The sequence below is a fragment of the Frankliniella occidentalis genome, unplaced genomic scaffold, assembly GCF_000697945.3.
Source record: "Frankliniella occidentalis isolate FOCC.00 unplaced genomic scaffold, Focc_3.1 Scaffold94, whole genome shotgun sequence".
In the NCBI taxonomy this organism is placed as follows: domain Eukaryota; kingdom Metazoa; phylum Arthropoda; class Insecta; order Thysanoptera; family Thripidae; genus Frankliniella; species Frankliniella occidentalis.
The window spans coordinates 967,308-978,813 of NW_026267223.1; the positions used below are offsets into that span (position 1 = coordinate 967,308).

Below are 11,506 nucleotides of genomic sequence, written 5' to 3' on the forward strand. Positions count from 1 at the left end.
CCCACCCACCCCCACCCCCTTTTCCCTTTTGCGTATGGTCCCGGGTAATCACAAGACCCGGCCCGGTTTCACCGAAATATTCTTAACGACAGCGCAGCGCTGTTGGTCGTCAGTCGCCGGATATCAGTTTGACTTTCCATCTCTGCCCGGGAGCGACGACCTGGCAGCATAATTACACCTCCTCATCAGACCGCCACAGCACCTTGAGATAGGAATCGGGCCGGCGAACGCACCGTGTCGCTTGGCCATCCCTAACCTAGTTCCAGCCAACGGAACAATAATAATATCGATACGATACGACAGTGATTGCGGTGATTGATCAGTCTTGCCGGCCAGGTTTACGAGTTCCTGCTAATAAACCGTTGCTTTGTTCCTACCCCACATTAAATATGCACAACAACGCGAGGCAAGTTTCATTTTCAGATTATATGTCAGTTTTTTTTTCACGGTGCGGATTTTTGCACACTGCATGTACGATACTGAGAGAATTCTTGTGACGAGAATCCATTCGACGACCACCACCCATCTCTGCACAACGACCGGTGTACCAGGCAGAGGGGTGATCAAGGAAATCAGACGAGGAACTGTCGTACTGCATGCCACGGGCCACAGGCCATGTCGACAGCGCCCTTTGAGTGATCACCGTGGGAGGGCCGTTCATAACCCGGACGATACACGCACAGCGTATGACAAACAGCTTTGCATGTAGGCAACCGATTTTAGTTGTTGCCCGTTATTATTGTTCCTCTTGACACTGTGGCGAACAGGTGCCGGTTCTTCGTACGCCTTTATGCCTTACTCTTTTGTTCGAAACTCGACACATTAAGGAAAACACAGCAATGGCCGGTTCATTCTTTATTTTTACTTTTCGCGCGCGGGACATGGTGTTCTTCAGACTGACCGCCCACACACTCCCTATACGCGCCTGCCGAGAAGCAATATATCGACCGATAAAGAAAGCAAAGAGAATGAAAGTCGCGAAATAATTCGCGTTCGACGACTTCCTCGAGCTGCACACACACACACACACGCGCGCGATACTGTACGTCTGTATCCGTCGAATATCTACATCCTGGAGCCCTGTATGCATATCCGTCTGCCTCGACTCATTCCGAGTCGCGCAGATGGACTGACTTCCCGTTCCATTATTGCTAGTCTCCTCCGCCGAGCGGCGAGGAGAAACAACGCAGCTCAAATCCATACGTCGGGGGCGGGGGGCGCGCGCAGTGGGGTGCCCCTCAGATCGACCTCTCACTCGTAACCCGATTAGTCATCGCCCATTGACGAGGGGCTCTGGGCCCCGCCGTGTGCGACTAACCCCGCGGGAGTAATGGTAGCCGCTGGCGCGCCTTCCTGTCTGATCGGTCACTGGGTGACGGCGCAGCGCAGCTTCAGTCCCAAGCTATTAAGCCATCCGATCGACTCGTCCCCCCACAGTCACGCGGGGTGGGTCGGGGCTCGATATAACTTCCACTGTGCCGCAGAGTGGTTTACGTGTGACTGGCGCAGTGATCCCCATCCGTCGATACTCTCCAGGAGGGCACGAAGCCCATTTGAGGAAAAAAAAAAACGTTCCAATGCGAATCATTTGGAGATCTTCCGAAATTTTGTGATCACTCTAGTCCATACATACCGTGGTATTACGCTGGCACCGCAAAATTCTACAACCAATTTACGAGTATCATCGGTAATTTGTTCGGTTCTACATTTGTTACACCGCCAAACACCTGGATTACAGGTGCAGACTTTTTACGCGATTTGCCAAGCCTTTGGCGAGTCAAGAAGAGTCTAGTTAACAAATTGGGTACAGCGCGACCACAATGTCACGCTTTGCTGTTTTTTTCCGGCCCTTGGGACTCACAGAACATTTTTATAGCGAAAACGGCAGGCTAGCTTAGTGTACTTTCCCATAATAGAACTACGAGAGAAGTTTTCGTTGATCTTTGAGAGAATATGCCAAAATAAATTAACAACAAAATTTACCAACAAATGAAAAAACTTCTGAAATTTATTTCTTATGTCTTCTTTTAAGCATACAATGATAAAACTCAAATTACGAATATTAGAAGATGTTTCACAATAAACGATACAGGAGTCTTTCAGAAGTTCCAGGAGTATAGACCAGTTGGAGACGGCAGAAGCCGCACAGGAATGGAGCCGCATTCTCCGGGAGGCAAGATAAAGCAACGGCAGCGAAGGTAAAATGAAAGGTTAATGGAAACTGCAAATTTAATCTATTGTATTATTTTTAACGAAGAGACGATTCAGCTTTGACGAACAAACAACTCACCTAATTTTATCCACACTTGGTATCTGTCTTCCGGGCAGGCCGGATGATAGCAATACGCGCAACTGTTATGATCAATGAGCGTCCGTACACTCCCCCGTCCCCCGCTTCTTTGTCCACTCTCGACCTTTGGAGGACGCCGTCTATGATGTTATTGTCACGAGGCCTGTCGAACACCCCCCGCGGGGTGGTACCGCCCATTGCTGGGTGCCTAATGGCGCCACGCCGCGGCTCCGGACGGCCCTTCCTGAGCCGTTAGTGCGACGCGGGCCGCGGGCCGGCCCTCTCGTCCGCCCCATTGTCTCCCCCGGGCACACACATGCGCGAAGGACTTCATATGGGAGCCGCACTTCATAATGTGCGAGGACCCCCCCCCCAGATCCAGGGAAAATGTCGCGGTCTTTGTGTGAGGGGTCAGGCGGGACGTTGTATAAACACACGCAAAGGAAACGTGGAAGAGTGTCTGCTTTCGAAATTTATCAACAAAAAAACGTATGTAGAGAAACTAATTATATATCCTAATCTAACGAAAGAAGTATACATTTAAATTTCAAAAATTAAGTTGGCGTTGCTGCGGGTTTAAATTTAAGTTGTCTTTTGTTTTTGCGCAGTGCATAACGTAAATACAAGCACAAAATACAAGAAATAAAAAGAGGGCTCTACTCCACCCTCTGACTTAACATCTTTATTTTCCAGCGTTGGTATAGAGAAGAAATAAGCGCCACAGTTCACAGTGGTTTGTGGTGACGCCGGGCGTGAGGTAGCCACAATTAGGCTGAGCGCATCACCACCTGTAACCGCTCACATCACCCTCATCCATGCGCTATTTAGTTTCCGGGCGTTTTTCTGTCCCATTAAATGCTTATTCCAAACACATAATTGATTGTTCTTACGCGATCTATTGTATGCCAATGCCATATATCATCCAATTGTAAAGCATGGAACAACGAGAATTTAGTAGAAGTACTGCCCCAAATTCATAGGTCTGTTCATAAACAAGAAACAGCATAATTTCTGTAATCCAAGACTAGCTCGGACGGTGTTAATCTTCTCTCCCTCTCTCTCTCATTCATTTCGTCTCTTGGGACGCGCTGAGCCGTGCTTTGATGGCAGAGGGGGCTTTTTACTACGATTTCATATTCAACCCAAATCGTGCACGATCCGTAATTGACTCTCTGTTGGCAATGCTGAGCTTGGTAGCGACGCGGTGCGGCGCCGCGTGGCAGGCTGGGGCGTGGCGCGCGGCGGCGGGAGAGGTGTCATCTACGAGTCTATCGCCTTCCCTGCATAGAATGCCCCTCCTCCCCCGGTCTCTTTCTACTGCCTCGCACTTTCATGGCGAAGGGTCGTTTAGGGTGATAAAGTATAATTGGACCATATTGCCTCATTGACATTTGCAACACCTAGCAACAACACACCTGTACACTTACGTCTCGGGGCTCATCCTTTTGTTTACATGTGATACTGGCCTCATATAAGGACGCAGCGACGGACTACCGCGTGCTGGTACGCAGTCTCGAGCACAACATACAGCACTCTCTCAAAGAAGGAGTGACTGCAGCTGATGTAAGAGTTACAGCTAGAAAAATCATAACATTAAACCTTGGTCAGTATTCTTGCAAAGTGATAAGTAGGAATTTACCCACTTTTAACTTAACTCTCCTCTTGTTGTTTTAAAGATCAAAGTCCAAAGTATTTTGTTACAATAACACCATCATAAGCAGAAAGAAGAAAAAAATCTTCGAAAGCAACATTGTTCAACGTATTATCTGTCACACACTAACTGGATTTGTATCTTTTAATATTCGTAAGAACTTATTTATTTATTTTGCACACATTTCTGCACTGCAAAAAATTATGATATGTAAAATAGCATCGACCGCTAATTATTTTCCAGCAACATCTGTTATTCGAATAACAGTATTGCTGTAGTTTCAATTGTTAAAATTTGGTACGGAGAGCAACGTAAAGGACTACCGTACGGGCAAAACTGGCCAAAACTGTCTACAGTAGAGCCGTATCCGTACACTACCGTGTAAAACCTGGGATTTTCCGGTACTATAGGGACACTAGTCCATGCTCTGTACCCTAGGTTCAGTGACTCTGAGCGACATCTACAGTAACGCCGTAGATCTTACCGTATTAGACTTTTTTTTTTGCAGTGTGCGTTGATTTGAACACTTTTGTGCATTAATTTGTAGGAAATCATGCACTTTGTCGTACAAATTTGTGCGAAACGAAACGTAGGTTTAACTTAGGGCGAACATTTGCACCAAAGCATACAAATACATTTTGTGTGTACATCTCAAACCAGGACCATCAGGCCGAATACCGGAAGTGTCTTTCTTTTTCAAACATGAACAGCAGAAATATGATAAGTAAGGTTTATGCATTAAAAAACATTTACAGGAAAAAAACAAAACAAATTGTCGTCACCGCACGCTTCGCATCAACTCGGAAGCGCACGACTCATCCGGATGTCGTGCGGTATCCTGCGGCAAGGTGCGACAGTGCGGCTCCCAATAATAAACTCCTAATCTGCGGGAAGAAAGTGGCGACGAATGGCGCGTGCCTCACACCTTGCGCAATGAATGCAAACCGTCCGATCCGGCTGCTGAGCGCATACGCACCCGTCAGATTGATGGGTAGGAAGATGGAGCCATTCCATATTGTGGTATAGTCACGATTTTCGGGACAACTCGGCCGCAAATGAACGAAAAAAATGGTCGAATGCCCTCATGTAGTAGACATGCCCCCATCAAATATTATTCATCTAGGGCCAACCGTTCCGTATATATATAAAGCCAGAAGGCCACTCTCTGCCCGCCGTTCAAATTAATTCTTTAATTGCCGAAAAGAAAAAGGGAGGCTCGGGTTTTACCAGTAGCTATACGGATTCGGTTAAAGAAAACAAATTAGTGAAAAATAATTCATTTATTAGCAGATGATACCTTGAAAGCCATTAGACTCAACATATAGAATATACAGAAGTAACTTTAAGGTGTCAGCTAGCTTTTACTCTTGACGTCAAGATAATCAAGCGGAGACCATACAGTTTTATTTAGAAATGCCCCCGTCAGCTTGCTGGGTAGGCAGGCCCGTCAACCTTCCAGGTCATGCAGGAGTGTCTGCCTACTCGGGGCCCATCAGCCTGTTGGGTAGGCAGAGGCAGGTCCGTTACACTGCCAGGTCATGCGGGCTGTCTGCCTACTAGGCACCCGTCAGCCTGCAGGGCAGGCAGACTAGTTCCCGTTACTCCTCATACGTGCATACCCGTCATACTCGCATGCACTACATTTCTAACAATGGAGGTCTTTATTTCGTTTCCTCCTATAAATCTCTTAAACTGCCCGCTACTCCCCAATTTCTTGGTGTTTTAGATCTCTCAAAGGCGAGGAGGAAGGGAGGCATCCTAGTCAGTGGTCGCTACTCCCGGTGAGACCGTGGGGTATCGCTTACGGTACCCAGCAGGACCCTCTGCTTCTGCCCAACAGAGTGCAGCATAGGCGTTGCGAGACCTCAGCGCAGGCGGGCTACTCAGGTGCCGCCGTGGAAGAAGGCAACCATTCTCACACTTTTGTTGAAAATGTTGCCTAGACTCTGGGCTGACAGGGTGCGTCTGCTGTCTGAAAGGCTGCGGTATGCGTTCGTCTGCTTGCAGATTTGTCCACCAGGTAAATGCATCTCGGACCCCGAGCCTGTGACAAATACCAGATCACTGCTGGGAAATGTGCACACCCCCAGAAAAACATTGTTGGTCACAGTAATGCTTTTTAATGATATCAAGTGTGCGACTACATATCTTGCCAGCCATGTATACGAACTAAACTCTTATGCATTCCCTGTTGTGTACAGGCACATTTTAAAGCAGCTACAGTGTTTTAAAAAAATCCGGGATTTCAGGAGGAAAAGTCCTGAAAATATTGCCAAATGAAGTCCTTTGGGATTTCCTATGGGACGCCGTAGATATCACGTGTCTAGGTAAGATTTGAAACACATCGACGACTAACTCGCTACCTTGAACAGCTGCTTTAGGATATAGAAACTAGGAACAGCGTCCTCTGGGAATTTCTAATAGTGTTTGATAGAGAATCTTCGGGAAATCGCAACAATTTTTAACAGTTTAACTCATGCACAATTGTTGATGAGAATTGTAAATTATTATTTGAGCATATACTGACTACCCATAATGAAACTGCTAAAAACTTGGAAGTGTGCAACTGCAAGTCGAATACCTGCAGTTTTCACCTCCGTAGTTTTCACATGCAAGTGTTCTACACTGTTAAATAAAGTGTTCAACTGGCGTGCACATGCACGTGCTCAACACTATGTGACACTATGTTGCACACTTTAAAGTGTATGACAGGATATTTAAATGCTTCGAAGTGTTCAACAGTCAGTTTGACCACTTTAATGTGAACATAATTGTAAAATAACCACTGTGAAAAATTGTCGTACCGGGTACAGGAAAATTTTCCATGGAAGAAGTCGTACAAGTTCTATCTAAAATTGTACAATTTACTAGCCCAATGTATCGACTTGGAATTGAATATCGAGCGACAGTGGGAGGTTGTACATGTACGACTCGTATTGTAAATGGCAAATTACAAATCACATCGTACATGTACAAATATATTTTTCACAGTGACTGTAACATTACTTTAACACAACACAAATTTGTGGATTGATATATCCACGAAATATTGTGAATGACTTTCACTGTTTATAGTTGTGCATGCACAAGACAATGGGGGTTTACTATGTTTCAAACGATTTTGCGATTTTGGGGTGAAGCCGCTGCCGCCGACATCAAGCTGTATCACTATGCTCACCGTAATAAAGGTCTGGCTGGCAGAAGTGGGAGGGAGGAAGGATGCATCGTGGGTTGCCCTACACATAGAGGTTTTGTAGAGCAAATTCTTTCAGCGTATCCCAACACTAAAGATGGAACACTGTTAAATGCCTGCGAAGTATTTTGCTCCTTCGTAACTACAAAGCATTTACTTCGCAATTACAAAGTGATGCTTTGCAATTACGAAGTGACACTTTGCAGTTGCAAAGCGATGCTTTGGAGCGTTTTCATTGCTTCGCAATTGCAAAGCATCACTTTGTAATTGCAAAGTAAATGCTTCGTAGTTACAAAGGAGCAAAATACTTTGCAGCTCTGCAAAGCAAATGCTTTGTAGGAATTTAACAGTGAAGGGGATCGGGGAAAGGGGCGTATTCGCGCCTGCTCGGGTGAAGAGATGTCAGTAATCCTTTGCAAGATTACACACACACTCCGACGTTTGTCAACATGATTAGTCGTAACGTCCTTTATACACTGTTTTCTCAGTGTAGGTGAGATCGGGGCTCGGTGGGGGTAGACAACGGCCAAGCTTGTTAGGGTCACCACAGGTACACGACTCTGGCTCGTGCCGCCAAATGTATCCGAATCGTTATATTGTGGCGAACGTCCGGTACTCGCACCTGTGTGCCCCCCCCCTCCTCTTTCTCGTTCTCTCTCGCTTCCTAAACCAGGACCACAATTGCATCCTCACTTCGTACTTCCTCATCTAGGACTCATATTCACAACCATTAGCAGCTGTGCTTATTACGGCCCCTTTCTTGGCATAGTGTTATTTTTGCACCAACCCCAATCCAGTCGCTTTAGTAGATGCTGTAAATGAACTATTTACATATTATTTGTTCAATATGAAAATTTGAAAAAGGTATAACTGTAAATGCAAAAACATAGCAACGGTTGAATAGAGCAGCACGTAACTGGATGTACAATGTTTTCAATTTCAGATACTTTAAAGATTTACTACCCAAAGCCAAAAAACAGCCTTACGTTGTCTGGAACTTGTTCAGGGTGGCGGTTAATTCGTAAATACACTGTAAGAATCTACAGTATTACAAAGCACTTTTCATTTGTTTATTGGAATTACAGCGGTATACTGTTCAATTTTGTGATCTACCCTACGGTGTACGGTACAAGAGGACAATACAACACGTTTAAAATTTATTGTAAACCGTAGAATAGAGCCCAAAATTTAACAGTATACCCACCTTACTCGAATTAACAGTTTTAAACTGTTGTTAACAATAATCACAGCTAAATCGTAGTCTATTTCGGCAGTTGATCTTAAGCCCAATTCGACTAAGAATTGCTCTGGAAACTCAAGTGTCGTACAGTATCACACTTATAAGTGCAGTACCAAGGTGTACTGCAGTTAAAAGTGTAGGACACCATGTGGCCGGCAGTTAAAAGTGTAGGACACCATGTGTACTACAGTTTTAAGTGTAGGACACATGGTGTCCGACACCTCAAGGTGCCAGCTAACGCAAGTGTCGGACACCCCTTGTCCCACAGTTATAACTGTAGGACACATTGTGTACTACACTTTTAACTGCAGTACACCTTGGTCCTACACTTTCAACTGTAGGACACCATGGTACTGCACTTATTAGTGTGATACTGTACGACACTTGAGTTTCCAGAGTGGCTGCAGCTTCCCTGCGGATTGACTTTTTGTTTTCATACCTTGGCTTCAGCACCTCAAACAATCTTCATCTTAATACTCAGCACGAGAAGAGGATGAAAACAATAATGCATAGATTGGGCGGGGCAGCTGCTTTCGGACCGGCCCGGTACCGAACCCTGGCCCAAGGAATGAGAGTGCGAGTGCTTGCTCGCTTGGACAAAAAGAGAGCTCGCTGGGAGCAAAGATCGGTGGTGGAAGGCACTAGACGGATGGTGGTGGCCGAGCCGCAGGATGGCGTTGTGGCTATTTCAATCCCAATTAATACTTTGTCGTAGCGGTATCGGTCTGCTTGGAATAAGAAGTCTATGCAGGGCGTCGAAGCCTGCAATCTAATTCCTTATACGTCCAACTAGTTGGAGAAGGTCGGGCAACCCCGGCGAGCTTACCGCCGACTTTCTGTCCTTCTTGTCTCTCGCACTCCCATCTCACGCCAGATGGGAGTGAGACAGAAGACGGTCGGGTAATCTCGCCGGGGTAGCAAAGCAACCGACCACTTGCAAACTCCAGCTCTAATCGATGCTTCTTAAAAAGAATAAATTTATTTCAAAACTTGAAGCACGTTTAATTGACCGCAAGGGTAAAAACACACGAGAGCCTTTCCGTATCGTTTTGCAAAGATCTGCTCCCATCTCATCCTGTCGTGACGCATCCTGGGAGCGATTAAGATGGAAACCGCAAACCATTAGTTATCGCTAATTTGTGTAGCCACAGTATCGCATTTCCAATAACATTGTTTTTTGTTTTGTTTTTTTGGCGGAAACAAATATCGGTTATTACTAGGTCCAATAATGGCGGATTAAATGTCTGTTTGATGACGGACATTGTTACACTGCAATCAGGAGCGCCCAACTGGCAAGTACTTGAAAGGTATTATTGTACCGAAAAGTTAATAACTGTTCAACTTGAATGTTGGTACCTGGTAGATACTCAAATCTGTAGCACCTGCAGGTATTCTACTCGGCGTTAAACACTCAAAGATTCTTGCAAGTTTCGGTGCTTTAGATGATATCAGCGTACAGAGCGGTACAGAGCGATAGACATTCCTCATTAATTGCGCCAAGTGTCTATCGGCCCGCAGAAGTCCCTCCGCCATCCAAAACAATAAACCGCCATTCCAGAGGTTTCAGTAGCCCTCCTTAATCTGTCATGACAAATCGGTGGATGGCTATTGGGAAACTCAATTTTTCCGAGCAAAATTATAACGAAAGTCCCTTTACCTGGTATTCTTATTCCCGCCCTGCTGCACGCTGCCGCCCCTCCCCCTGCCCTGCCTCCTATAAAGCCGTGCTCTCCCACCGCGCGCCTCCCACTGTCCCTCCGTCCTCCGCTGGTGCCGCACGTCCAGAGGGAGCTCAGCCATGGTATGGTATCTGTACGAGTGTGTGTGTCTGTGTGTGCGTGCGTGCGTGGGCTGAAGTCTTGTGCATTATGACGGGATAAGGTTTGCAGACCTTATTTTGTGAACATCCCTATGCACATTTTTTCGTGCATAGAGTTATACACAATTTTTCCGGTACATTTATGCTCGATATCTTGTGCATTCCTAAATGCTGCGTGAAATTGTGCGTATTATGCACAACACAATGAACGCGCGCGTGCGCGTCTTCGCGTTTTGTAATTCAATATGCATGCTTAGCCCCAACCCTCGGGTGAGTGTCTCGTATGCTGAAGTACGACGTGCGTTGCGTCCTTTGTCAAAACCCGTTTTTGCACTAAAACGACGGTGCACAAGTGCACCATGTTATGTTTTAGTAATGTGTCGCGGCTTGGTTTGTGTTGTTGATCAGATGCTTTCGTGATTAGGTCAGCGGTAATGAGTCCCAATAATAGCACGGTGCAAATATGTCGATAACCATCGAGTTCTGAAGTCTCACCTTACCGCCTTAATTATTCAGTGCGCAATCGAGATATCGAAGTGTGCATCGAGCGTAAGACTCGCGCCCTATGGTGCAAAGTGTTCCCACCATCAGTTCGCGTGAGTAAGATTACGACAGGGGTTAAAAACCTTCCCCAATATTTAAGCAATTTTACAGACTGAACGCGCCTTTCTGCATCGTGAGCGTGTAAAAGCAGTAAAGAAACATTTGTCACAAATAGCATCGAAAAATTGCATAGAAAATGCTGGGTCTACACTCTAAAAGGGACTGAACAATTCTGTGCCCAGCCAAGTTGTATCAAAAAAGTTACGTTTTGTAGTTGCCTGGCCTAGTACAAATAACTTATTTGTGTCGAGTTCCGCAGGACCCTTGTTACAAGTTGCGTTCTGTAGCGGGGCAGGTCGTTTGACGGACCAAATGGAGCCGGGGGAGTCGCGGCCTGGCCTCAGGCGCACCCTCGCTTCCTGCTGACAGGGTCCTTTGTGCGCCCGACATGGGGTGACGCACCACAGAGCGACGCAGAGCAGAGCGCAGCGGCTCAATCCTGCTCTGCTCCATCGTCTTGCGGTTGTCACTCTTGGTCCCCCGACTTATCGACACCTCAGGCTGTCATCGCCGCACGCCTCACACTGTAAACGGAGATCCTCCACGTTCTGTTGGCAGACGTTACAACCGGAACCGCGCACCAGAAACAAACCCGCTTCCCGTTTTCTTTTTTTATGTATCTTCACGTCAAAAGGGGTCCTTCCCCCCATAACGTTAGGCCGATGATAAATCAAAAGCGTTACCGTCGAGAGCGGCCGGGATTGGAAAGG

The 11,506-nt window shown here is 46.3% G+C and overlaps 2 protein-coding genes across 2 annotated transcripts in view; one reads left to right on the forward strand and one right to left on the reverse strand.

Moving 5' to 3' along the window:
* The window catches only part of LOC113203901 (mucin-5AC-like), a 142,005-nt gene that overhangs the window by 90,838 nt on the left and 39,661 nt on the right, over positions 1 to 11,506 (reverse strand). The gene's annotated exons all lie outside the window — the stretch shown is intronic.
* The window catches only part of LOC113203903 (mucin-19-like), a 14,252-nt gene continuing 12,870 nt past the window's right edge, over positions 10,125 to 11,506 (forward strand). Inside the window, exon 1 of the mRNA XM_026418837.2 lies at positions 10,125 to 10,175. Within this exon, the coding sequence (XP_026274622.2) occupies positions 10,173 to 10,175 (3 nt within the window). The 5' untranslated portion in view covers positions 10,125 to 10,172. The remainder of the gene's footprint in view (positions 10,176 to 11,506) is intronic.